The sequence below is a fragment of the Argopecten irradians genome, chromosome 6 (assembly GCF_041381155.1).
Source record: "Argopecten irradians isolate NY chromosome 6, Ai_NY, whole genome shotgun sequence".
Classification (NCBI taxonomy): domain Eukaryota; kingdom Metazoa; phylum Mollusca; class Bivalvia; order Pectinida; family Pectinidae; genus Argopecten; species Argopecten irradians.
Genome location: NC_091139.1, coordinates 20,073,164 through 20,101,091, shown reverse-complemented (window position 1 = coordinate 20,101,091; position 27,928 = coordinate 20,073,164). Strand labels below are relative to the sequence as shown.

Here is a 27,928-nt window from a genome sequence, read left to right as displayed (position 1 = left end):
CTTGGTAATATTTTCTGAATTAAGTGATATATATTACCAAGACACGCTGTCAGATGCCCGTGCACCCGACCACATTATATTGACAGTGGATAGATCAGGTTGAGCACCAGAGTCATAGTAGTCCGCCAAACCTGCCTATATCAGGCTTTTTATCAAATTATTTTTTTTTCTAATCCATATTAGGCATTTTAAAAGCATTTTTAAAGATCTGGCGCATTCCCGTGACCAAGAATAAGTATTTGAAAAAAAGTCTCAGAGGGTCATACAATAATATTATTATTATTCTCTGCTATATGATATGTGATCTGCGCCCACAGATCCTAACGCTCTACCTGTAGCACGGACCACAATTTCTCCCATACTTGACAGACCCATGTAAGATGGAAATGATGGTATTGGAGGAGATTCCAATGACCTTGAAACAACTTAATTGTCATTTGTTGCATCAATGTAGGAATTTCCCCATGCATAAATCTCCAAACTTACATGCGTTCTAAATCATGGAGAAGTAATTAAAAATGATGCCTACCGTTTTATTGATTTATAATTGACAGTGGGATGTTTTTGAATATTTTTTATGTGTTTTATATGGATACATATATAATGACAACGTTTGAAATCCATAGTAAAATAGAAGTGATTTGATGGGCTGATCTGAATTCATTCGATAGTATATCCAGTTGTATTAAAATCACTATGACCATTTGAATTCGTGAATATTTTATCTACGAATTTCGGGAGCTGCTGATGCGAACCTATTAAACGGCTTTGAGTAAAAAATATAATTACTACACTGTAAGATGATCAAAAAAGTGTTAATAGTGTTAATTTTTTTTATAAATCCCTTAACCTATACTTTCAAAAGAATACTAAAAAATTCTTTACATGCAAGCTAACGTGTCTATATCCGACCTCTGACAATTGTAAAATTAACCTTTTTCTTTTAATCTATTTTCATATCATTTGATGTCTTTTATGTCGTGCCTAATACTAGTTACACTATTAGGCACCAGACCTGTTATACATTCTATGACATAATCGACCTAGATTCCTTCTCGCGGCGGTGTTTAGTAGCGGATTATCTATGTAATGGGTCTATTATATTGCGTAGCTTGACGTCGCGGCGCCCAGCTGTCTGAATTATCTCCCCTGTTGTAATTCACAGGTACAACCACAAGGTGGCGAAAGGCACGGAAAATGGCGGAAGACACTGAGAAAGTCGTGCCTCTGTTGATAATTATTGGGATTTTGTGCGTTTTCTGTTCAGGTAAGCTAGCTGTAGATACTTTGAATGTATTGTATTCCAGTTTTTATCTTAATGTGTTTCATGAACCATTTCACGATGGCGTTAATTTAGATGAAAACCTGTGTTTATCTCAGGTGAAATTGTTGATTGTTTACAGTCGGCTACTCACTAGAACCAGACGACTGACTCATTTGATTTGGTCGGATTCATTCATATCCTTTTAATCCATTCATTTGAAAGAGAACGTGGTCGACTGTATAAATATATTTGAATTTAACACTTTTTATCTGACAATCAGACTACCATTTATTTGACAATCAGTGAGTTTATAATTAACAGTACTCAGTAGAAGATATAAACTCTTACTATAAAAGTGGTCTCGTAAAAATAACAGACTGGTAGATCGAACGATTTTGTTTCTGAGAGTAAAAGTCACTCACAGTCGAATTTTAACCCAAAATGACACAAGACCACCAAAATGATAGTCTATAAAGCCATCACATTTTCAATTTAATTCTTAAAGGTGCTAAAATAAATAAATAAATAGCACACATGGCACACTAGGCCTTTAATCCAATAATATTAGATCTCGATATTGAGAAACTTCTGATGGGCATTACCGATATCTAATATGCCTGACCACTATATGAGTCTTCGCAAGTTTGACACTTAACTACAAAGTGAAAACTTACCAGAAATTCTGTAAAAATGGCGAACGGGTAGACTTACAAATAGTGGTGGGGGTAAAGAAATGTCTTTCGGTATAAAAGTGCAATAGTGATGTTTTGGATTTTGGATTTAACATGATTTGGCATAATTCTTTCAGGATGTGAATTCAGAAAGGTTAATGTAAACACAACTTGAAATTGTGAATTTATATCGAACTCATTTATGCGCCGTGTTAATCCTGCCTCGATTGTTAGAAGTTAGACACGACGTAATGATCAAAAGTGTATCGTTGTGCTATACCTCTAATATTGTTGGAGTAATTTGGCCTTTAAAGTCCTTTGATATTAACTATAACCATGTCCTCTTACCTCTTAAGTAAATAATTATATATAAACAAAAAACGAAAAAAACATTATATCTAAATTATGTAATGATATATATATAATAGCTTGAAGAAAAGCAATTTGTTCTGGTCGATCTCTGACACTACTTTGTAGTTGTGGGCGATTTTGGAATCATTTATTGAAAACTGTGAGTGTCATCTAGCTGTATGCTGTCACAATTTGGGTACCTTATTCAGAACCTTCAATGTTAACGTTAACGACTTAACATTGCTGTTGATCATGTTGATCAAAACATTACTGTTGTCGTTTTTTATCATGACGTTGTTCAAAAGATACTAATTAAGATGTTTTTTTATATTCAGTGATATATTCATGTACATGTACACTGATACTGCATACTATATATTATGAACCTTGCAGTCCATGCAGGTATATATCCATACAGAATACATATATCAAAACATCATTAGCAACCACTGGCACGGCCATATAAATCCAATATAAGAGCAGCTGTCTTAATGGTTGAAACTTTTACATATTTTCTCCTTTTCCTTACATAACTACAAGCATGTAAAAGCATGGCGATCATGTATGGCCAACTGATGTTTTGGTTAACCTGAACCCCCTGCCCAAGGGGTGGGGGATAAAAATGGGTTCCGTCCATCCGTTGAACTGGTCCTCGATGGTTTCCGGAGCATAACTCTAAAACCAGTAGAGATATTTCCACAAAACTTGACACACATTGGTTTGGTCTAGTAGTACCTTTTGCTATTTTATTTTCATTTATATATTACACATAAGTCTCCATCAAACTTACTTCAGCTTTGATAAATTGGCGGGGATCTGAATGACTATGTCCTTGTGAACTGGTGATAATTAATTTATTGTAGTTTGTATATTTTGATAAAACAGTTAAAAAGAAAATATGTATATAAAATATAATAGAATATAAAAAGATCATGTATATAAATATATAATAGAATATATAAAAGGACCCTTATTATTGATATATGAAGCAGCTAGTATCTTATAATAATATTTTATAAGATTATGTAGTATACATACATACTACTACTATATTTATTACTTACATATTCTTTGTAGGTCTTGCTGTTGATACAGTTTCAATTTTCGAATAATGATTGAGAAATCTCAGTTAATTTAGACAGTAACACTTACTTATAGACATATGTATCATAGTACCATATATAGTATATGTGGTCCTCTTGGGTTTTATGGGTTTTTTTCTGTTAAGTAAAGTTAATTATTGATTTATATGGTGCTTAATATTGTTTGTTTGGAAACTATGAATTGGTAATTATATATATATATATATATTGGAAATAAATCAGTGTTCTGGACTTTTCTGAGAGTTACAAACATTGTTGATTATCTACTCATGTGCTTCACATTAATGAACTGTCTTAAGTGATAGATAGGTTATATTGATTAGCACAGGAACATCCCTGGTCTGTACCCCAGCTGCTTGTCAGTCCGGTTATTACTTGTAAAGCCTGCCTGTTTTTATTTACCTTAAATATCCTAAGGACAGATTTGAACTAGTAGTAAGTACATAGTCTTTTAAAATCTATATGTAATTGACTGATAAAAGGGTGTTATACTCTTCACAGAAGGCCAACTAAGATAATTATGATATACAATGTATATATCTACTGAAGTATATAGTGTATTTAATTTACTTGCTGTTCTAAACTTTGAAAGCCATGACCAGACTGTAGGCTACTGAAGTAATATTTGTTGAATGTTTTGGGTTTTGACATATTGAAAGCTGCCACCGAAAACACAGTATTCGATCCAATAAGCACCCAGGGGCATTTTGAATTAAATAATTGAAAAAAAATGAAAAGGTGCTTAAGGTAGGTCCATACTTTTGAAAACCGCGCCAATTTATATGACGCTATACCGGAAGTTGCGGAGGTTGTTTTGAATTCCAGAATGGTTTCCGATACGCCACGACATCACTTTTGGATATTTTTTCAATAGGTGAAAATTGTTTACATATAATGTTGAATGTTTAAAATCATTAAATAAATCAAATAAAAGCAGTGAAGTGAAAATTATATGCTATCTCTGAGGTTTTTGCGTTCCCTGTCGTAAATGGGAATTAATTTTCAAACACCGGAAGTGCCGTTCATCGCTATAAATGATAAGAGGGGACCCGGCCGGACCGAAATTCTGGAATTCTAAAAAAATCGCATACGGATTTCCTTTAAACACAAAATTTGGAGAAAATCATAAAAATACTATCACAAAAACATATGAACTGATGTGGAATGTTTTTTTTGTGGCATGATTTTCAAAAAATAGTCAAATATGACCCATCTTAGCACTGGATGAAATGGGGGTAGGGTTGTGAGTTACAAACTTCAAGCTTACAAAATTGTGAAATTTTGATCGAGGACCCCATGTTTTTATATGATATTTGAAAAACATATTATCTTGGGCATATCATATACAAATATTGTGAAATTGACATGGGTTTTCATTTCCTTTTTGGCCTATTCATTGATTTTTTTACGGGCGAAAATATGACAAAACATGATAATTACGAATAGAAACGGTCCTGGAAAATAACAAAAATTAGTTAGCATTTGAAAAAATACAAGATTTTTGTATATTGTTCTATCGTTAGAAATTTAGGACAAAAAATCAACAGGATCGAGACTACATTCACCCTAATATTACAGAAAACATAATTTTATGAATTTTTCTATTTTCGGCCAGCAAATTTGCATGGATAGTATATTTTCAGCTCAAATATCTCAAAAAGTAGTTCGAGAACACCCTTTTATCCTTACAGATTTGAAATCTACATGAAAAATGCAAGAAAATAAGACCTGTTAGAAAAAAATGACATGGGATTTCACAAAAGTATGGAGCTACCTTAATAAGACAAAATTATTGAAAACCTATAGTTTTTGTCTTATGCCTGGGCAATTGAAATTAATCCTCAGAAAGGGGGAATGCTTACATATAAGGACATGAACGCTTATTAGGTCGAATACAGTACCAACATTTAGTCATTTACATATTGACACATTGCATACATGGAGGTACATTTGGGGCCAACAATGGACCAATTTTATGTAAATATTTTTCTAAATAAAGCAAACCTCTAAAATATGCATGTTTCAAGAAAGACGTATATGTCAGCTTATCCCTGAAATGATTGAGTAAGAAATTCACTGAGATTGTCCTTAAATGACCTACAGCTGTAATAGGATGTCAAGCCAATAATCAACAAACCATCAAAACAAATGGTTAGTATTTGGTCTTTGTATGAAAACACATTCACAAAATTATCTGCGACAGCACAAGTCATGGTTATTTTTTAACACAACATAATATTTCATGCTTGGAGTTTCATGAGCTGTCAACTACGTTACTTGCATTACAAATAACAATGCTAACATAGGAATGCAACCTTGCACTACATTGATAATAACATAAACACAACTATGTGGCACAGAAAATTTTACATTCTTGTGGTATATACTGAGCTACAATGTGATTAATTTTGTCCTTAGTTTCCATCTGCTTTTAAAAGCACATAAACCGTTGTGTTGATGAAATAAAATAAATGATATCAAGCAGCACCCAAAACACGGCCCATTGATCAGAAGGCCTAGCAGCTATTTTATCACTTCCACACTCTCAATTCAATTTACTGATGGAATGCTTTATTTTTTAGCAATTTCTCCCCTTGTGATCTCTGCTATCCTCCATTGGCTTTGTTGCTTTAATGATTAAATCTGCGGCAAACTCAATTTTAGCTTTTTTGACGTTACAAAAAACGAAAGATTTTCTAGTCTTTTTCAGGGGTTTCTTTTATTTGTTCAGTTCACATAGTAGTTTATTACATTACCTGGTATATACATTATCAATTCAGTAAATTTACTGGGATTCAGCTAGAGATCATTTACAGTTACATCAATATAAGGCATGACAAGATTTTGCATTGAAAACATTGTTACTCATCTGTCTGGTATAATGTAAAAGTGACTTGAGTGGGCTGCTAATACGATAGATAAAAAAGACATTTCCTCTGTATAAAAATTTGAGTGACTCATGCATGTAACAATTTAAATGTATGCTGGTATTCTAGTTTTGTGCTGGGTGAACTTGTTAGGTGTAATTTAGTAATTTTCTCTTTTTATGAGCGTATGGGAATGTTAGTTTACATATAGCCTGTATGTATGTAATAGGATACACCAGTCGCACATCACTGTACATTTGGCCTGTCAGAATTAGCCAACAAAAGATTTAACAATGCTGTGAACTACAGCTGTTCATGACCTACACACGAAAGCCCCTTAGTCCAGATGTAGGAGATTTATTTAATTTGATGTTCACCTGACATTGCCCAATTATCTTACAATTTTCTTATCGCATTCTCTCCATGTCATGCCATGCAGCTTTACTGCAAGTAAAATTATAGTAAAAGGCATTTTTATATGTAGGAGAAGCCTGACTTTTTACCTACTTTTCTGACATTGTCCATTAGCTGATACATCATTTCAAAGATCATATAGTTCTAAGGGATTCTGTGTGATCTTTTAGAGCTGATTATGAGCACTACTGCCTTTGAAATAACATGAGTTTTAGCCAAATCCCCCACAAATAGTTTTATGAAAATCCTTGAGATTCCTTTTCTAATTTACAATTTCTTTGGAAATGAAGTAAAATATGCCGGTTCTTAAGAGAGAAAAAGCCTAGATTTTTTTTACCTTCAAAAAGTAAATATAAAGTCTAATATTCATTATTATAAGAAGCATATGAACATATACATATATACCGGTAATACAATTGATTTGCCCAATGTTTACTACTTCAAATAATTTGTATCCTATTCTACTATACAAACACATGTTTTAAGGATCCAGTGTTATCTAGAAAACAACCCTCGATGTTACTTACTTGTAGAGCTGTTATCATATATCGGCATCGCGATATATCACGATTGTAGAGAAGAGACGACGATATCGTTAAAAAAACTTATATCTACGATATCGTCGTCAGCCGTAACCCATCATGTGTTAGTTGGAAAGGAAACAAAAACATTGCACAGTCGGACACAGACAGAATCTGATTGACTTGTAAACAAACATCTAATTAAAAGTATCACAAATAAACATTCGTTTTGATGAATGTTTCACTTTATTTATTTACAAATTACACTCTATATTGTACTTTCATGATTGGTCCCCCAAACATGACTTATATTTCCATAAATTCCTTTTATATTTTACTCGGCAAAAATCGTGATATTATCGTGACGATATCGTCAAATTTTGACGATATCGCGATGCACATTTTCTCTACGATAACAGCTCTACTTACTTGACCCATATAACATACAGGTAATACAATTACTGGTATAATCATGTTTAAAATAGAAATATATTATTAGAAAAAATTAAATACTGTTTTTGTTGTGTTTTATACAAAATATATATTTAGCTTTTTGAAAGTTTTAGGAGCCGCGGTGGCCGAGTGGTTAAGATGTACCGACATATTACCATGGCCACATGCACTCCACCTCTGGGTCGCGAGTTCGAATCCCATGTGGGACAGTTGCCAGGTGCTGGCCGGTGGTTTTTCTCCGGGTACTCCGGCTTTCCTCCACCAACAAACCTGGCACGTCCTTAAATGACCCTGGCTGTTAATAGGACGTTAAACTAATCAAACCAAAATTCGAAATTTCCACCTATATATACCGATGTATTGACCTCAGGTAAATTTCAAGTGACATTCCTTAATATTAGCAGCTAAAGCCACCTATATTCAAATTGTAGGTCATTGGATTATGATTGTATTACAAACTGAGTGAAATTGATGACTATGTATATGCATATCACATCGGTAATTATCATGATTAATTGTTTGTTTTCCAGCCAATGACTGTGATGATAGAAAGTTTGGATGGAAGTGCAAGTTTACTTGTCGTTGTAAAGATGATGCTGTATGTAACAAGATAAATGGAGAGTGCCCAGATGGGTGTAAGGAAGGCTACTATGGTCCTGGTTGTCTGCTAGGTATGTACAAAATTTGACTTATGTAATTTTATTAATGGTACTTGATATACACAATGTATTTCCATTACATTAATTGCCTTTCAAAACCTTTTGGCGGGATTAGTTATTAGTTTAATTTGGTGAATAAAGGTTCACATTTTCCCCTGGAAATGTATCATGTTGTGGTACCAGTCTTCTCCAATAAGATCAGGCTTGTTCTTATATTGAATGACCATAACTGTTAATGAACACCTGGATAAAATGCCAATTCAGGATTCATGAAAAGGGAGATTTATAAACTTTCAGTTTTAATCAGCAGTCTGGAAATTAATATACATGCATACATATATATATATAGTGCTTTAAAATTTAGTATAGATTCTATAAAACTTACAAATGCTTATAGAAAGTTGAAAGACACTCTGATCAAGACTCATGATCACTACTATTAGGAAAACGCACACCAAATGCAATGTATATCGTTAGTTATGGTAAAAGTTTCAAATAAAGGAATGAGTAAAATTTTGAGTTTGAAGAGTATGATAATGGTCATTACTTTTAAAGGTGTTTATGGTCAGTTTAACCATAGACTATGCATAATTTTTTGCTTTTATTTAATTCAACAGAAAACGATTTTAGATATGATGCACGTGGAGTCAACTACACTGGGACTAGAGCGACTGTTTTTTTGAAAGATGGTTCACACGATTGTGAGACCTGGAATAACAACTTAACCATTGGCTTCCTTGGGTTGACTGGTGAGAATTTCCCAGATAATGTGATACCAGGCGCTTACTGTCGGTATCCTATTGGAGAAAAACTGAAGAGAGTCTTTAATATCCCAAGTGATCCATGGTGCTTCTATGATTGGAAAGCATTTAAGTATGCTTCCTGTCAAATCACAAAGAAAGGTCAGTACTGACAAACCTACGTATTTGCATACAAATCTTCAGTTTTTATTGCTTTTCTTTTTGTTGTTATAAATGCTTTAGACTGATGTCCATTTTCTTTTTCACTTATTATTCTTTGCATAAGGTATTTGGAAAAAAACTTTGAAACTTCTCGATACTTTTTCTGCATTTTGGAAAAGCACGCTAAATTTGTATACTATTTGTTTAAAGATACTCCACCGCCGACAGAGGATAAATGATTTTCATTCTTTGAACAATTATTGGTGTTTAATTGTGTATACATATGTCTAATTAACACAAAAAATAATATAAAATAATTTATTTTGCTTTTGGTGCATGCGCAATAAGTACTTCATTCCATATAGGATATAATGCCACTGAATTTTTTGGGATGCAATTAATTATTTTTCATATTTTTAACTTAAAGTAAAATTAGAAGCTAAAACTTTTCAATGGTGGTAATGGTGGAAAGTAAGTAACTTTTGTAACTGAGGAAAATACTAAATCGTCTGCTCCTGTTTTTGATAGTGAAAAAATACCATTTGTCAGCGGTGGAGCATCTTTAATAAAATCAAATTAACCTACTTTTAAGTTACTCATTTAACTTGTTTTCAATTAAACCTTCACCATTAGCTATACAAGCAATACCAAACTTCTGTCAATTGATTTAAAAAAAAAACCCCATTGAGGTTGTAATGAACTGCCAGTGTTGGGAATTGGTTGTAAAACCACAATCAATGATTGGCTTAGGACAACCTTCTAATTATTGATTTAATAATCTGATACCATTTACAAAAACCTCTCCTTTATTTAATTAACCTTTTAATTTCTCTGGGGGAAAAAATGAAAGATGAACCAACAGTACGAATGGAAATATTTTTTTTCTTTCATTCAAATTTGAATTATTGTGTCTCTAACATGTCTAAGGCATTTTGAATTGTAATTTTGCACATGTATATTACATACGAAAGGTTTAGAACAGTATAGGATAAGCACAAGTTATCTTCCATTTTAACGAACGATTATAACCTTTCATAATTGATAGTCTGTAGGAAAATCATAAACATTCAATCATCGATTAAAATCAAGAATTGTCCAACACATACTCAAAGTATACGTAGGGGACAAAGGATTGGAGCATCATACCTATTGAGGGTACAAGATTTAGATATAATGATAGTGCATCAATGAGAATGTGAAAACAATCAACTGTTTATAAATAAAAACAAAGAAGTTTGTACATGTACTGTTCTGCTATTAGATCTATATAATGTTATGTCCAGATTGTGAAAGAGGAAGGTATGGTCCAAGCTGTTTGTACGAGTGTCACTGTGCTGACGTCAATGCCGACTGTAACAAAAAGACGGGGAGATGTGCGAGTGGCTGTCACCCTGGATGGATGGATGAACCTGGATGTCAGACAAGTAAGTGAAGCCAGATAGATTAAACATCATTTATATAGCTGTCTTTGTCAGTTCAAGGATTTTTTTCGTACACAAACTGAGAAGAACTAATATCATCATGTAGGATATTTTCCATGTAAGGAAATAAGTGTAAGTTATAAAGACTGTAAATATGTGATTTGATAATGGTGACTTGCTTGAAAGATCAACTTATGGCAGCATTTTTTAGCACTTGATAAATAAATTACTGTATTTGATCAAATAAGCACTCCCATCCCTATAAGTGCCCATCTCTTTTTTACGCTGTGTACAGATCAAATACAGTATTTATCCATCAAGGGCTAAAAAAATATATGAAACTGTGTTGGTTTCCTTACTTATTTCTTTTGGAAATTGATTTATGGGTTATTTTGCATAATAATTTTGTTTTTATTAATTAAGCGCCTCCTTATTTGCTTCAATTTGATAAGCACCCTGGACTCTTTTTGGGTCGAATACAATGTATAGAAGAGATTCACATCTTTATTACTTTATATTTAAGCAATATCAATAAAATTATCCATGATCTTTATTTTTCTTATATTTCTCCAGAGTGTCCTTCAGGAAAGTATGGTGAAATGTGCAGAGAAACATGTGGCAACTGTAAAAACAACCTCTGTGATTTTGAAACAGGGACTTGTCTGGAGGGTTGTGAAGCTGGTTACCATGGTAGAACTTGTAAGCAAGGTGAGAATTTATTAGATTTAAATATTTCAAAGATTACAAAAGAATGTGATTCTTGTTGTACTTTTGATTGAGATTGAGGTTTAACATGGAAATTAGAGGGGGAAAAAATTAAATTGTGCATATAAAGGTTCCAGAATAAAATGAACTTTAACACTTTCATGTTTTTCTTGATCATGAGGAGGACACATCCACAGTTCATTGATAGTTTTAACATGACAACCCACAAATATTTATGTAACTGGATATCAATATTGAGGAATTACATTGATGTTGTCTATGATTGGGGGAATAGAAATGACAATTGTGAACTTGGGGAGTTTTTGTTAGTTTAGTTTGAATTTCTCATTGATCACATAGTTTAAACTATTTTATATCATTAATATTTTCATTCTCTTAAAAAAGAGTTAAAACTATCTTATATCTTTATTCTTTTCATTCAAGTATCATTCAGTTGTTATGTAGTACATGTTTGTTACAGAGTGCAGTCCTGGAACCTATGGTGAAAACTGTCTTAGTACGTGTGGTAGCTGCCTGGACGCCATGCCGTGTGACAAGTTCTCTGGCTTGTGTACTAACGGCTGTTCTGAAGGATATTTAGGAGGATTATGTCAGATAGGTGAGTTCACTACTGGTTTTAACTGGATTTCATTATACATGGTATCCCATTCAATGAACCTAGTGCTAGATTCATTTGCTAAATGAATATGATTATAGCTTTTGAGTTACCAACATAGATCTGCTGAAATATAACATTTGATATCACTTTCTCCTCATCGCTGTTAGTTTACTATACATATTTATGTAATTGTGATTGCACCTGTTTACCCAAAGAATTTCATAGATAACACTCTGAAGTAAAATTTTGCCAGAATAGCATCTTCACAGTGCATTCCAGTTTTTGATGGACACCAAAGGTAGTTTTATAATAGGATTTAAATGAATTTAAACATTTTTATACAGAAAAGGCTTTTATAAAGAATACACTTATAACAAATTTGTGGTTATAACATAGTACTTTACTTTTCCCATCAAGGCTCCTTTAAGATATCTGTAATTTGTGTATAATGAATTAGGCTTATATTATACAATGAAGTAATTTCGTTCGGCCACAGAGGTTTGTTATAACTGTCTTTTACTGTAGCTGCTTTGGTTTTAATTCCATTGTTTCTGTTTTAAGTGTTAATGTTTTAAGACATTTGCATATAAATACCTGTAAAATTTAAAAGCCATACAATTTTGATTTTTCTGTGTGATTAGCATGTAGCAGTGGACGGTATGGTATGAACTGCTCTAAGGGGTGTGGGAAGTGTAAGGAGGGCATGCCTTGTAACCATATTGATGGGAGGTGTGTGCTCGGCTGTAGTCCTGGCTGGACCAGTTACCTGTGTGACCAAAGTAAGTCTAACTGAGTATAACATTGTTATTCTATCTTTGCATATTAAAGAGTTATCTGACCTTGCGAAAACAATTTCACACAGAAAATATTAAAAACAAATAACGTCACAATAAATACTTTCCCACAAGGGAGATAACTCTATAATATGTCAAAGCAGCATATTATGTATTATAGTCGTACTATGATAAGTGAAAAATTTATTGCAAAACAGATATTATTAAGTTATCTAAGGCTCATCAAATAACAATTTTTGACAATCCCTATCATAAGTATCATCTAAACTCTTTAGTGCTTGTGTTGTAAGGGGCCGCGGTGGCCGAGTGGTTAAGATGTACCGACATATTACCACATGCCCTCCACCTCTGGGTCGCGAGTTCGAATCCCATGTGGGGCAGTTGCCAGGTACTGGCCGTTGGTCGGGGTTTTTCTCCGGGTACTCCGGCTTTCCTCCACCAACAAACCTGGCACGTCCTTAAATGACCCTGGCTGTCAATAGGACGTTAAACTAATCAAACCAAACTTGTGTTGTATCACATTAATATTGGCCAGAATAGAAGCACCATAATGAGAGAGGACACCGAAATACAATAGAGAAACTCTGAAAGACGGCCCAAATAACATCCAATGAGAAGGTCATGCAATTCAATGAAGATTTCGTTGTCTGTCCTGTGTTTATCTAGATAAGTCTCTAATTGCTGGTATCCAGGTTTATCTCAGCAAAAGGTCAATGTATAAATTTTGTTTTGTTTTAATTACAGGTTGTGAGGAGGGCCTGTATGGTCTGAACTGTTCCTACACATGTGGCAGCTGTAAGGATGAGGAACCCTGTGATATAGAAACTGGTGAATGTGTAGCAGGATGTGCCCCGGGATACACTGGTACCATTTGTGCCCAGGGTAAGTAAGGACAAAATGCTTTGTGATATATATGGAATCTTGTGAATATGTAGAAGGGTGTGCCACAGTGTAGAAGCCATTTCTTTCCCCTCTGAAAGTTATTCACATAAAAGAAATTAATAGCTTATTTAGCAAAGCCAGGACTAGTTTAGTTTTCAAAATGAAAATGAATCTTCGCATAAAGCATATATGGAATCATTCATTATTAATTATTTTAAGTGTTTGAGTCCTTATATGTGCACAATACTTTATGATTTAGTCATTGTAATTCTACTGATGAATGATGTTTTGGATTTTTTCAGTGATGCTGGAGAGTGCCAGTGCTAATACAGGTGCCACTATAGGAGCGATAGCAGCAGTTGTAATTGTCCTGATCATAGCTGTAGTGTTATTTCTGGTGTACAGGTATATCATGCCTAATTCATTGTGCCTATTCAGCAGAGAATTAATTCTTGTTTAAATATAAGTGAAGTCTTATTTCTCGTGTTCAAAACACAAATAGCATACTCCTATTTTTTTTTAACCAAAACCTAGTAATTTCACAGAAATTCAGTTTCTTGATTTTGTGGTTTCTAATTACCTGTGAATTATGTCAAATTGAAAAAGTTTACAGAATTGTCTCTTATGTGTATGAATTTTCTCCACACTAGAATGGAAACAATGTTTTTTATACTTTACTGCAACTCTTTTTTTTTTCAAAATTTTTTATTATCAATTAACATCATTGATACATTTAGTTATACAGAAAATGTAGTTATCATGAAATAGATCAGACAACAGGCTAGGCCTATACTAGTCCTTTCCATGAAGGGACTGATATAGTCTTCTTTATTGATTAAATGTTTTATAATAATGAAGTAATTGGTTTATTGTAGAAAGAGGAGGTTTAACAAGACGTTGGAGGTTCAACAGAAAGGAGATAAAACCAAGAAAGTACCAGTTGAAGAGGATCCTATTGAGAGTACCAGGGAAACTGACCAACTCCTGCGTGCTAACGGTAAATACACTTACGCCCTGTTAAATTATATTTATTTATATATATTTTATTCTGTCTTTGTATATCACAGAATTATCTGTATGCGTGGGTATGTATTGATTGTAATGTCATGCGTTTGCGAGGGCACCGCCGAGAGTTTTTTGAGAAAACAATAAGAATTTTACTCACATAATATTGTCATAATGAATACCTACTCACAAGGGAGGTAACTCTGTAATATACAAAGACAGAATGCTGTAATATACAAAGACAGATGCTGTAATATACAAAGACAGAATGCTGTAATATACAAAGACAGAATGCTGTAATATACAAAGACAGCTGTAATGCATGCTGTAATATACAAAGACAGAATCAGTTCAAGAAGCTGATTAAGTATTTTAAAAGATTGTAACGATCAAGTACAATTTTTGTGTCATTTTACTGTTAAAGCCATTTAAAGGATTGTTGGTTAATAATTTTTAACAAGATTAATTTAGTATTAACTGACAATGAGAGTTAGATCAGAGTTATATACATGTAATACGGGTTCTACAACGTATCATATATAGATAGATATAGAATACTGTGCCTGGATCGAAGTCACTGGCAAATTCGATTATCACTTCTGAAAAAATCTGTAGGAATTTGAAAAAAAGCAATGAACTGAAAAAGGCTAATGTCACTGAATCCATGACCTTTTATTGAATATTTGAAAAGAAAAAAATTCATTTGATGATTAATGATTTTACTGCTTTAGTAATTTATCAGGCTTGATGCTAGTATTGAACAAGTCTTCAGTTATATGTTTCGAAACACTGTAAGGAATTTCTGTAAAATTTCACATATTTCCAGAAAAAAATATATCTAATTGTGTAGATATCTTTCATGGATTAATGATTCTGATATTAAATAAGAATTCCATGTATTCAAATGTGCCATTCTCCTGAACAGGTGTTATGTCCCAGGATCCAGAACATGGTGAGGAAGAACCTATCTATGCTAACGTGAACACACACAAACAGAGCATGCCCGTCAAAGTACAGGATCTATACGACTACATCAAACTCAATAAAGCGCAGGACTGTGACGGCTTCAAAAAGGAGTTTGCTGTGAGTTGTTGATTTGTATACTACAAAAAGGACGCCTTCATTTGCACTGTATTTATATAAAAAATATTGTATTAACACACAGTGTTTCCATGTCAGGAGCTTTCAATAAAGGAATATTTTGAAGGTGCTTATTCATAATTGCTCTACCATATTTCAAATCAAAATCGTGCAAAAATAAATACATTTACAGTAAGCCTCTTTAGTTTTAGAATAACATCAATTTTTAATAGCTTCAAAAACAATGATAGAAACAGTAGTTTTTTCTAATACTTAAAAATGGTTAAGTACAGTAAATAGCTTTTAATTCTAGGAAAAATCTATTTAAGGATAGATTTTGTGCTAAATGATTTGAAGAAATTACAAAATATTTTTGTGTAAGTTTAGCCTCCTTTACATTATTTCATATGTATGGTCTGATAAACAAGATCCATTTCATTTTTTATTTCAATATACACTGTAGTATTAGTAGCATATCAAAAAATGAGGGACATAGAATTAAGTAAGGAGCGTTTTTGACGTCCATGTTATGATACTGCTATAACATGTATTTACAGGAACTCCCCCACGGTTTGATGGCTCTGTGTGAGGCAGCCAAGAAACCAGAAAATCGGCCAAAAAACAGATATGGCAACATCATTGCATGTGAGTATCCCTGTTACTTTGTATACACTAAAGCTTACTTACACTTAATCATCTTAGTGTTTTTTAAGGAAATTTGAATCAGGACCAAAGCAAGCGTACAATGGACAAAAATTATTGAATAGTTTCAGCAAATTTTCTTTGTATGAAAATAAGGAAATACGGTCTGTTTTTATTGAGTATTTAAAATGAATTCAATGATAGGACAGTGATAGCAGTGTGCTATGTCTCCCTATAGACTATGACATTAAACTTAAATAAAAAATACAATATAAATCATTTCAGATGATCACTCCAGAGTCATTTTAGAGCCCGGCGAGGAATATGCAGATGAAGTGGGAGCTGATTACATCAATGCTAATTATATAGATGTAAGTAAATATTTTTATTATATTTGATATAGATATTAAATTATATTGAATATACTGATGATATTTTAGTGTAAATAAATGAGTAACTGATTCAATTTCAGTTCCACTATACCAGAAGACACAACACGAACATACCGCAGTCTCCCAGTACACTCACCTCGCACAACATACACGCAACACACCGCATACATGGGAGGCCGTCCTTACATGACCATAGCTGTTAATAGGACGTTAATAAATCAAACAAACAAACATTCTCACTTATTTTTGCCTTGTTATTAATCAAAAACTTTATTGTACAATAAAAGATCTAAATTGTTATTAAGAACAGGGTGAATTTTAACAATAATCGGGGAAAAAATAGTGTTAACTGAGAACAGAAAAAAAATCAAGGCTAACTGTTTCATTTTTCCTCTTCAGGGGTATACCCGGGCAAGTGCTTACATAGCTTCACAAGGTAGGTCTGTCTTTCTGGTTATATTATCCACATACTTTTCATGTTACTCGTCACGAAAAGGATAAAACCAGTAGTCTGGTTCTCCTTTTCCACTATAGTGACTATATAGCACTTCAAATTTGCCGGATCAATAATTCTCAGTTTCCGGTACGGAGAATATTCAATGAGGTTAAATTTTACGGTTAACTAATTTCTGTAAATGAATTTCTTTGTTGTTTATAATTCATGAATTTCAATGAAAACATGAATATAGCAAAAACAAAACACTAGCAATATCTTACGGCTTTTCACTAATTCTTCTTTCTTAGGAAACTGTATCATTGTTTCCTTGACAGATACCATAATATACAAGCAAACAAATCATTTTATGAAAAGCTCTCTCGATTACCGTAATTGAATTCTATGGGATACATTGATAATGCTCATCTATGTTTATTGTGTATGAATTTGCACGGTTTATGATTCTGAATTTGTACTTGATGGAGTTATCTATGAATTGTTGTAATTCTGAAAAGAGCAGATTTAAAAAGAATAGAATTTAATTTTAATAGGAGCAACAAAAGTGATGACTCGAGACTTTTGGAGGATGGTATGGCAGAAAAAGACCTGTAAAATTGTCATGCTCACAAATATTATGGAAGCATGCAAGGTTAGTAAACATAAGGATACTGGAAACTAAATTATTTTTGTGTGCAATTTGCGAATGATAAGAATTCACAAAAATAAATTGCTGTAGAACTATTTAAAATACAGGTAAAGTAGATCCCCTGAAATCTGGATCACAATATAAATTCCCTGCATGAATGGCCTAAGATATTGCTCTCAAACCTATAGAAACCTCCTGTCTATAGCAGGTTTTGTTTTTCTGCTTGTAGTTTGTATTTTTTAGACAAAATATTCAACAATAAGCAAGTAAAATGTTGCATGTCCCAACAGTATAATTCATTCTCTCTTTAGTTTCCATCCTGGCTATTTGTATTTCATTTGTGACAGCTATTAATTTAATGAACTGTAAAAAAAACTCTTTTTATTTTTTTCGCAATATTTTTTTTTAAAGTAGGGGTGCGCAAATTACACTGATATAGATATTTGTCAAAGTTGTTTTTTTCAGGCTACATGTAGTTGTAACAATCACTTAGCTGTCAAAAAACCTGTTGGCTATTAGCAGTCATCAACAGTAGCCAAGGAAACTAAAGCAGAAATCTGTTGATTAATGAGAAGTCATTTAAATCCTGTTATATTTTGTCTACCTACAGAAAAAGTGTGAGCAGTACTGGCCTGACAGTGGTAGTATGAAGTATGGCAGTATAAACGTGGAGATCCTTGACACCGCTGTATTTACAGACTTTACTATTCGTACATTTAATGTATCACTGGTAAGTAACTAAGTCACAAATGGACAGCTCTGTAAACCCCAAAAATCAAATTAATTCAGTGATATCAAAGTGTTTCTTAATCATTAGCCATGAAATCTGCTGGAATCAGTCTTAATCAGCTTATTTAAATTTGACTTGATTGTGGTTTTTTGACTCATACTGCCTGGTAGTATTTTGGGTCATCAAATAGAAAATTGATTCAATTTTGCTTCTTCAACTTAAATGGTGAGGTTCAGTATTAAATTCATTGGGTGACAGCCTAAAGGTACCCTAGCTTGTAAATCAAATAAGATTTTTCAATATGTCAAAAGATTGCAAATAATTTGAAATTTTTGTTTGTCTGATTTACTGTAGTTTTTAATTAATCTGAAATAGTAACCATGCATGTGCAAACTAAGAACAATACACAAACCAAATGTAGATGTTGAAATTCCCTCTCCTTGTTTATCATACCAAAATAACATGCAAGAATTTCCCAATACTTACTTGTCAAATGTCATTTTATATAATTTAGTAGTCCAAGAGTAGATATAGATTTTGCATGTCTTCTAACATGTCTAGATCTGCTAACCACAATTCTTCTTGAGACGCCATGTAACAAACCAAACGGGTTGATGAGATTTTGGCTGATTTGCTGATCAAGTGAAAGTAAGAAACAAGTTAACATGGCTTTGTGCTTCTGTGGCATATATGTATATTTTAACTACAACTCATAAGACTTGTAGATCCTAATATTTACTGAAATATGATCAACAAAGTCAATATCTATCTACAAGGTTAGCCTAGATGGTTTTTCCCTCATCATCAAACAACACAGTAGATTTTAGTGTTACCAGCATAGTTTGTATTTACAGATATTTTAGCTTGAAGTTTATCACTGTATTCTACCCAATAAGCACCCTGGTTGCTTACAGATATTTCAGGTGAACTTAAATTGATTTTATATATAAATAAATATATTCTACACATCCCTGGTAGGTGTATTACTTAAGGCAGCAGAATGAGACTAATTCATGTTCCACGTGATACCTGATAAGGTTTGTGCAGGACTTTTGTTTCTATTGATGATGGAATTATGTCAAAACATATCTCGGGCTAACGTCATTTCAGCGTGAAGATTACAAATAGTTACGTTCCATCACCACTTGAGATACCAGTCCTGCACAAACATTAATCGGGTATCACGTAGTACGTAAATTAGTCCCATTGGTGTTTTTTTTGCCAGTGTTTACAACCAAAACTAACCAACCATTTCAGAACATTATATTTGTTGTTAATGAATAGGTTTCCTGTAAAGTAAATAAAAAAAATTCAAAACTGTAACTGTATATATCTTGCATAAATTATTCAGTAGCATGCTTGTGTTTCTGTAGGTTTTGATACATTGGAAATGAAGAGGAAAATAGGCACAGGGAAGCTTTAATATTGGGATGAATACTATTGTTGACTTTTTGTTTAAACTCTGAACAACTTAAACTTGTGCATGCCATTCATTTAGATGTGTCCAACCCTTGTGTTTTTTGAAGAATGAGACTAGTCGGACTGTGAAACAGTTTCACTTCACATCCTGGTCCGATCATGGAGCACTGACTTATCCTACACCGCTGCTCACCTTCAAGCGTAAGGTTGAAACCTACACCCCAGAAAGTACAGCTCCAGTCATTGTACACTGCAGGTAATCTGATATACTAACCATGATTGTGTGGGTTAATGTATATGGCATGCTGCATTTTTGTTATGCAAGAAATTCACAGAAATTTGGTTAGAACTGCTATACAGATTGCATTTCAATCCCCTGTCTTTCTAAGTGATTACAAATTTACATCTTGTCCAAGAACTGTTAGTCTGACAGTGAAACATGTGCTGTCAAAACATAGGTCACTGTTACTGTAGATAGAAAAGGCAGAAACTGGGACATCATGGAGTGTAAGGTAGTATCATGCTTGATGCATCGTTAAATGTATTTCTGGAGTCTGACATTTGTCATTGTTAAATGTATTCATGAAGTCTGACATTTCTTCAATGTAATACAAGTTCATGACATGAAGTCTGACATTTGTGTTTGTTACATATATTACGTGTTTATTACATGATGTCTGACATTTGTCTTTCTTAAATGTATTACAAGTTTATGCCATGAAGTCTGACATTTGTCTTAAATTTATAACAAGTTTATGCCATGAAGTCTGACATTTGTCTTAAATTTATAACAAGTTTATGCCATGAAGTCTGACATTTGTCTTAAATTTATTACGTGTTTATTACATGATGTCTGACATTTGTCTTTCTTAAATGTATTACAAGTTTATGCCATGAAGTCTGACATTTGTCTTAAATTTATAACAAGTTTATGACATGAAGTCTGACATTTGTCTTGTGAGGTTCATTGCTGAAAGTTTGTGTGTAACACATTTGACCCAGATTGTTGATCTTGGCATCAAAGAGGAGGTAGCCATTATTTGGTTTGTGTTTCAGTGCGGGTATCGGACGATCAGGAACATACATAGCTCTTGACTACCTCCTGTATCAGGCTAAGTCGGAGGGTATCGTAGACGTATTGAGGTGTGCCCAACTGATGAGGTGTAACAGGATCAACATGATACAGACTTGGGTATGTACACGGCCTCATGACCACATTCACAACGCAGTATGATCAGAGGAGCATGTGTCTTCATAAGCTCATATTATGAAGATCTACCGATGATCATGACCTCTGTAGAAGGCTATGTTTCTTCAGAAGCTGAAATAGATTCCAGTCTCCCTTTTATCAATTGATTCAAGATAATTTGACAATGTCTGGCATTCTTTTGGATCGCATGTAAATCTACCTCTCGGAATGTGTTATTAGTTTAACAGTAAGTGATTGTGAAAAGTGGAATATTCAAGAAATAAAAAATATTTGATAAATGTTCCCTTTTTCACCAACAGGAACAGTATGTATTTGTGTACGAGGCACTACTAGAGGCTATCAAGGCTGGAGAAACCACCATACCTAACGACCAGTACAAAAAGAAATATGAGGACATGTGTATCCTCAAACCAGACCAGCTGACCACTCCAGTAGAGGATCAGTTCCAGGTAACAGTTAGGCTGTACAAACAGAAACTACAAGTCTTACTCCTAGTATTCATTGTCTAAAGTGCTTTTTGGCATTTAAAATTTCTCTGTTTTTTTTTTTTTTGTAATTGACATTTTGTAGAAATATATCTCCATTTCTCAATTTTAGATTTGTTAATCTGAATAAATGTCCAATTTGTAAGACTCGTTAGTTATTATCTTCCAGATTGAGGATTTTGTTAGATTAGCAGTAAATATCTGCAGGATGTAATGGAAGTAATTACGATGTGATATCTTTGTTATATAGGCTGTACAAGAAGTAACACATACCATGGATACAGAGGAATATAAAGCAGCCATGCAACCAGAAAACCTAGGCAAAAACAGAGTGAAAAACATTCTACCAGGTAATGCATTATGTCTGCACTGTATCAGTTGAGTAATGCATAGTTAATCTATGACAATACTGCGTCATTTTGTAACGTTCTAAACATTTGTTATATGTGTATCAAAGATTTGATATAAAGCATTCTGCTATCTTTTATTGAAAGGAACCGTAAATATAGCTCTGTGATGTAACTGAAAATTATAGATGTTATTTAAGCACTACAAATCTGCTTGATCACAGAACTGAATTCGGATTGTATTTCTAACATTTCATTCAATGAATAGTACTGTTGCTCTGGAGTCCTTGGATGTAAATGCATACTATGAAATAATTTGACAATGTAATGTCTAAATGAGTGAAATTCTTTTTCAGCCAACAGATGCCGACCACACTTATACACACAAGTGGAGGGCTGTAACGACTATATCAATGCCATATTTCTATCTGTAAGTAATGTTATACAACAGGTGCTACTAGCACCCTTCAGCATCAAGCTTCCAACATCAAACCATCAATGGAATAAATTGTACATGGCTACATTTAATGATATTCTACACATTTTCACTTAACAAATATTAATAACATCTGAAAACTACCAACTGGAATACATTTTTGAGGATGCAAAAGTTTATTTAATGCAGCATCTTTAACTATGTACCGTAGTTAAAAAAAGATTAATCAAACAAATAGAAATGGTGTTTTTTTTAGAAATTTATTTTTTCTTCTGCTCGGTTTACCTGAATCAGTTAATTATTGGAATAATATTTTAAGAAAACAATTCATACTGTAACTGGTAAACTATTCATTGCAAAAGTTTATCGTGACAATGTGGAGACTTATCCAGCCATAGAATTATTAGAGAATCTACACAAACAATGATGCTTTGTTACAGGGATACACCCATAAAGACGCATTCATTGTGACACAGATGCCTCTACCAAATACAGTGGCAGATTTCTGGAGAATGTTGTACGACTACAACTCTAATACTGTCGTCATGCTTAATGACTTTGACAGAAATGACCCGGTTAGTAATGTTATTTTATGCTATATATCAGCACCTTTCAATGCCACATCAACATAAAGATAATTGGTAGTCTGGTAAGTGACTGATTTGTTGTGATCAAATGTTTCTTAAATTAGTTGTTATACTTTCTCTTTCAACCAAGAAAAGATCCCTATAATGTAAGCCCACCATGTCTGGTGTATGAGTTTGAATCCTGTGTGGTCCAGTTTGCCAGGTACATTTACTGACCACTGGTCAGTGGTTTTTCTCCGGTTTCCCTCCACGATCTAAACCTAACATATCCTTAAACGACCTTGGCTGCTATTAATCCATTCTTCTCCTGAGATTGACTCTTGCTGAGTTTTACATTAAGACTTTTTTGTTTTGTTCTTTACAGACTTGTGCCCTGTACTGGCCAGAAGAACATGGCTACACAGTGGAGTATGACCCTCTCAGTATTGAATTGTTGTCTTCCAGGGAGGTAGACCCTAATGTTTCAGAACGCATTTTCAAAGTATGCAATCACTTAAAGGTAAGTACAACAGAGTGGCTTCAGATAGTCAAATGGAAATATAGCAGAAAGTAGGTACCCCTTATACAATCGCTTTAGATAATCAAATAGAAGTCAGTTGTTCAACTTTCATTGTTTTATTTCAGGTTTGAAATTCCTTGTAATGTTGGCTCTGAAATGTTGAATGTTTCTCCATTTATTATAGTCACACCAACATAGTTCATAGTTCAGATATATACTGGATATAAAAGACTTTTTTCATTCATGATATTCTTTGTCTTTCAGGGAGAAGCACGTGCAATCAAACAGTTTCAACTGAGATCTTGGTCCGATTCTGAGAAAGTACCGGATACTGCTGCTCTCGTCCAATTGTTGGACATGGTTTGTGATTGGTTAAAACAAAGTGGTAAAGGACCAATCACTGTCCATTGTATGTGAGTACATCTACTGTTTTGTATATAATGGATTTTAAAGCTAAGTAGCCTTATGGTTGATGAGGCTCATACTTATTTCATAAAAAGTTAATAGCTACAGGGTTGGTGATGGGAAACTAAACATTAAGAACATTAATTTTCAGTTTGAAAACAGATTGATCTTATTAGAATTATAATTCACATCCTTTTTCCCACTTTGTTCAATAGAGGATCAGACAACATCCCATTAGAGGTTCTATTGACCTTTATACTCCCTGGACTTGAGTTCAAATACATTTTCTCCACATTGCTACAGATACTGATATGATATTTCTTCACAGTATGCATATACATGTAGGTGTGTTTTGATCTTTGGGATAGTCACAGTATGCATATACATGTAGGTGTGTTTTGATCTTTGAGATAGATTACTACATACACAAAAATTATTCAGACAGTTCCTGCAAGCCATTTCATCCTTGTCAAAAAATATTGGAGGCAGTAATTTGATTGGTCAACTTGAAAGATCATCAGAATGTAACCCTATATTGGATGTTGTCAGATCCTCAATGATTCGTCGTGGGGTTTGGCCATAAGATCATGAAACAATCTTAAGTCTAAAACAGTCATAAGTTTAGACATACCCAATTAAAGAAGACTTAAAAAAAACCATATCATTTGTGATTTGCTAAGGAAAAACTGAAGTCAAAGACTGTTTCATGATCCTGGGGCTAGGATTTTAATCAGATTGATGACAAGTTATGTTTTGATAACATTGATATTCCATGAGAAAAAGACTGGTTCCCATAATTGTATACTTTATGATTTAAGAGAAAATGCCCTCACAATTCTTGAATGAAACTATATTTTGTAGGAACGGAGCCAGTAAAAGTGGTGTATTCTGTGCGGTGAGTCTGTTACTAGAGAGGATGCAGAGAGACCATGAAGTAGATGTGTTCCAAACTGTTATGACCATTCGTACCAACAGACCACAATTCATAGAGGACTTGGTAAGTTTCTCTTTGGCATTTAGTATTTTTGTATGAAAAAATAATTTGATGAAATAAACATGTCATTTAAATCAATCACTGAAGAACTAAGTGTGAGTTTTTCTTGTATAATTTTTTTTACATACTTTTCGCACATAATATTTCCGTGATGAAAGTTGTTATTCACCATCTCAGTGAATGGAATTGACTTTTTATAACTGCAGTTGTTGATAAAACAAACAAAAAACCTTATTTGTCTCCCCTTTTCAGGAGCAGTACAAATTCTGCTACCAGATGGCGTTGGAGTACAGTGATACCCAGTGATGGAAATGCATGTTGTGCAATTTGAACACCTGAAAAGAAAACTTAAAGAATTCCACGAATCCACAAGATATCAACCATGATGATTTTACCTTGAAGGAGATAGTGATAACAAATCGAGATAATAATTATACAACTTTGAGTTTGTCCGTTAAAAATCAATGTCATCATTTAGTCATTCATCACATAATTGTTTGTTTTTTATGACTGATGCTATTCAATAGCACTCAAATATGTATAGATATTTTGTGATGTAACCATTTATAGCCAAAGCCATATTTCCTTCTTTTGGAATATTATTATATATTGAAGTTCCATATTTCAGTTTGTAAATATGTTGTACAGCTTATCGCTAATGTATATGTCCTGGCTGTAATTCTGTTCTAAATCTTCATTCTTTAGAACTCTGTGTGAACTACAAGGTATCTGAGTACTCCACATGGCCAGAAATCTCATCTGAGTACTCCACATGGCCAGACATCTCATCTGAGTACTCCAAAAGGCCAGACATCTCATCTGAGTACTCCACATGGCCAGACATCTCATCTGAGGTACTCCACATGGCCAGAGATCTCATGTGGAATATTGAGTCGGCTGTTTTAAAAAAGAAATAAACGTGCAGGGTAATTTCACAACATGTTTAAACACCATTGAAAATGGTGCGTTCAGATAACTTAATCAAAATATTTTGTTTGTTTTAAATATAGCATTTGCATCCTTATTCATAAAGCCTTAGACCAAGGTTGAGTTTTTAGTAGTTTTGGTTAGGGTTGTGATCAGAACTTGGTTGTGTTAATGTAGTTATGTCTGATTTTTCTGCAGGCGGATGTGAAAAGACATGCTTTGTACATTTTTTGTATGTGGCAAAAACTAAGAAAGCTTTTGTACCAAGGTAAACTCAACTGCATGCAAAGGTCAATCAATTTTATTTTCAATTATTAACAAAGAGGAAAATTGAAATTTATTGTTATCAAAGTTTCTTTTGAGATATATTCTGATGGATTTTACAAGTGTTAAAAGAATCTAATAATCTGAATCTTTGAGAATTCATACATATCTGTTAAACAATAGATTCATACAGACATGTACATTGTAAACATCAGATTGAATACAGTGATTAGGGGCAGTTTATTGGAGCAACAGAGATGTTCTAATTCTGATTGAGATTGAGTTTTTGTAAAAGCCCAGAGTAAGTTTGTGGAATGTTTTTATATTAGACCAAAGTTAATTTTTGTGTAATTTTTTTATGGACCATAATTCATCATTTGATCACCTTTTTTTTTTCAAAGCTGACCCGAAGGGTCAGGATGACCTATAGTCATCATGTTTCGTCCGTCGCCGTGCGCCGTGCGTTAACTTTTCACATTTTGAACTTCTTCTCAAGTTCTACCAGTGCGATTTGGCTGAAACTTGCATGAAATGATCCTGACATGGTCCCGACAAAGTGTTGTTATTTTTCGGGTCGATCCGAAATCCAAGATGGCCGCCACAGCCGCCATCTTGAAAACACATTTTGAACTTCTTCTCAAGTTCTAACGGTGCGATTTGGCTGAAACTTGCATGAAATGATCCTGACATGGTCCCGACAAAGTGTTGTTGTTATTTTTCGGGTCGATCCGAAATCCAAGATGGCCGCCACAGCCGCCATCTTGAAAACACATTTTGAACTTCTTCTCAAGTTCTACTGGTGCGATTTGGCTGAAACTTGCGTGAAATGATCCTGACATGGTCCCGACAAAGTGTTGTTATTTTTCGGGTCGATCCGAAATCCAAGATGGCCGCCACAGCCGCCATCTTGAAAACACATTTTGAACTTCTTCTCAAGTTCTACTGGTGCGATTTGGCTGAAACTTGCATGAAATGATCCTGACATGGTCCCACCAAAGTGTTGTTATTTTTTGGGTCGATCCGAAATCCAAGATGGCCGCCACAGCCGCCATCTTGAAAACACATTTTGAACTTCTTCTCGAGTTCTACCGGTGCGATTTTGCTGAAACTTGAGTGAAATGATCCTGACATGGTCCCGACAAAGTGTTGTTATTTTTCGGGTCGATCCGAAATCCAAGATGGCCGCCACAGCCGCCATCTTGAAAACACATTTTGAACTTCTTCTCGAGTTCTACCGGTGCGATTTGGCTGAAACTTGAGTGAAATGATCCTGACATGGTCCCGACAAAGTGTTGTTATTTTTCGGGTTGATCCAAAATCCAAGATGGCCGCCACAGCCGCCATCTTGAAAACACATTTTGAACTTCTTCTCAAGTTCTACCGGTGCGATTTGGCTGAAACTTGCATGAAATGATCCTGACATGGTCCCGACAAAGTGTTGTTATTTTTCGGGTCGATCCGAAATCCAAGATGGACGCCACAGCCGCCATCTTGAAAACACATTTTGAACTTCTTCTCAAGTTCTACCGGTGCGATTTGGCTGAAACTTGCATGAAATGATCCTGACATGGTCCCGACAAAGTGTTGTTATTTTTCGGGTCGATCCGAAATCCAAGATGGCCGCCACAGCCGCCATCTTGAAAACACATTTTGAACTTCTTCTCAAGTTCTACTGGTGCGATTTGGCTGAAACTTGCATGAAATGATCCTGACATGGTCCCGACAAAGTGTTGTTATTTTTTGGGTCGATCCGAAATCCAAGATGGCCGCCACAGCCGCCATCTTGAAAACACATTTT

The 27,928-nt window shown here is 34.0% G+C and overlaps 1 protein-coding gene across 1 annotated transcript; it reads left to right on the top strand.

Moving 5' to 3' along the window:
- The first annotated feature begins 1,162 nt into the window (after positions 1 to 1,162).
- LOC138325265 (receptor-type tyrosine-protein phosphatase epsilon-like) lies at positions 1,163 to 26,528 on the top strand. The gene is made up of 26 exons (XM_069270805.1): positions 1,163 to 1,267; positions 8,175 to 8,315; positions 8,921 to 9,205; positions 10,489 to 10,629; positions 11,200 to 11,334; positions 11,813 to 11,950; positions 12,592 to 12,729; positions 13,489 to 13,626; positions 13,929 to 14,031; positions 14,502 to 14,623; positions 15,557 to 15,714; positions 16,269 to 16,356; positions 16,639 to 16,724; positions 17,145 to 17,181; positions 17,733 to 17,830; positions 18,438 to 18,557; positions 20,084 to 20,232; positions 21,033 to 21,168; positions 21,486 to 21,635; positions 21,922 to 22,021; positions 22,375 to 22,448; positions 22,895 to 23,029; positions 23,406 to 23,540; positions 23,805 to 23,953; positions 24,807 to 24,942; positions 25,192 to 26,528. Exons 1-26 carry the CDS (start codon positions 1,198 to 1,200, stop codon positions 25,243 to 25,245), a joined length of 3,216 nt encoding a protein of 1,071 aa, XP_069126906.1. The 5' UTR covers positions 1,163 to 1,197; the 3' UTR covers positions 25,246 to 26,528.
- Positions 26,529 to 27,928: the final 1,400 nt, after the last annotated feature.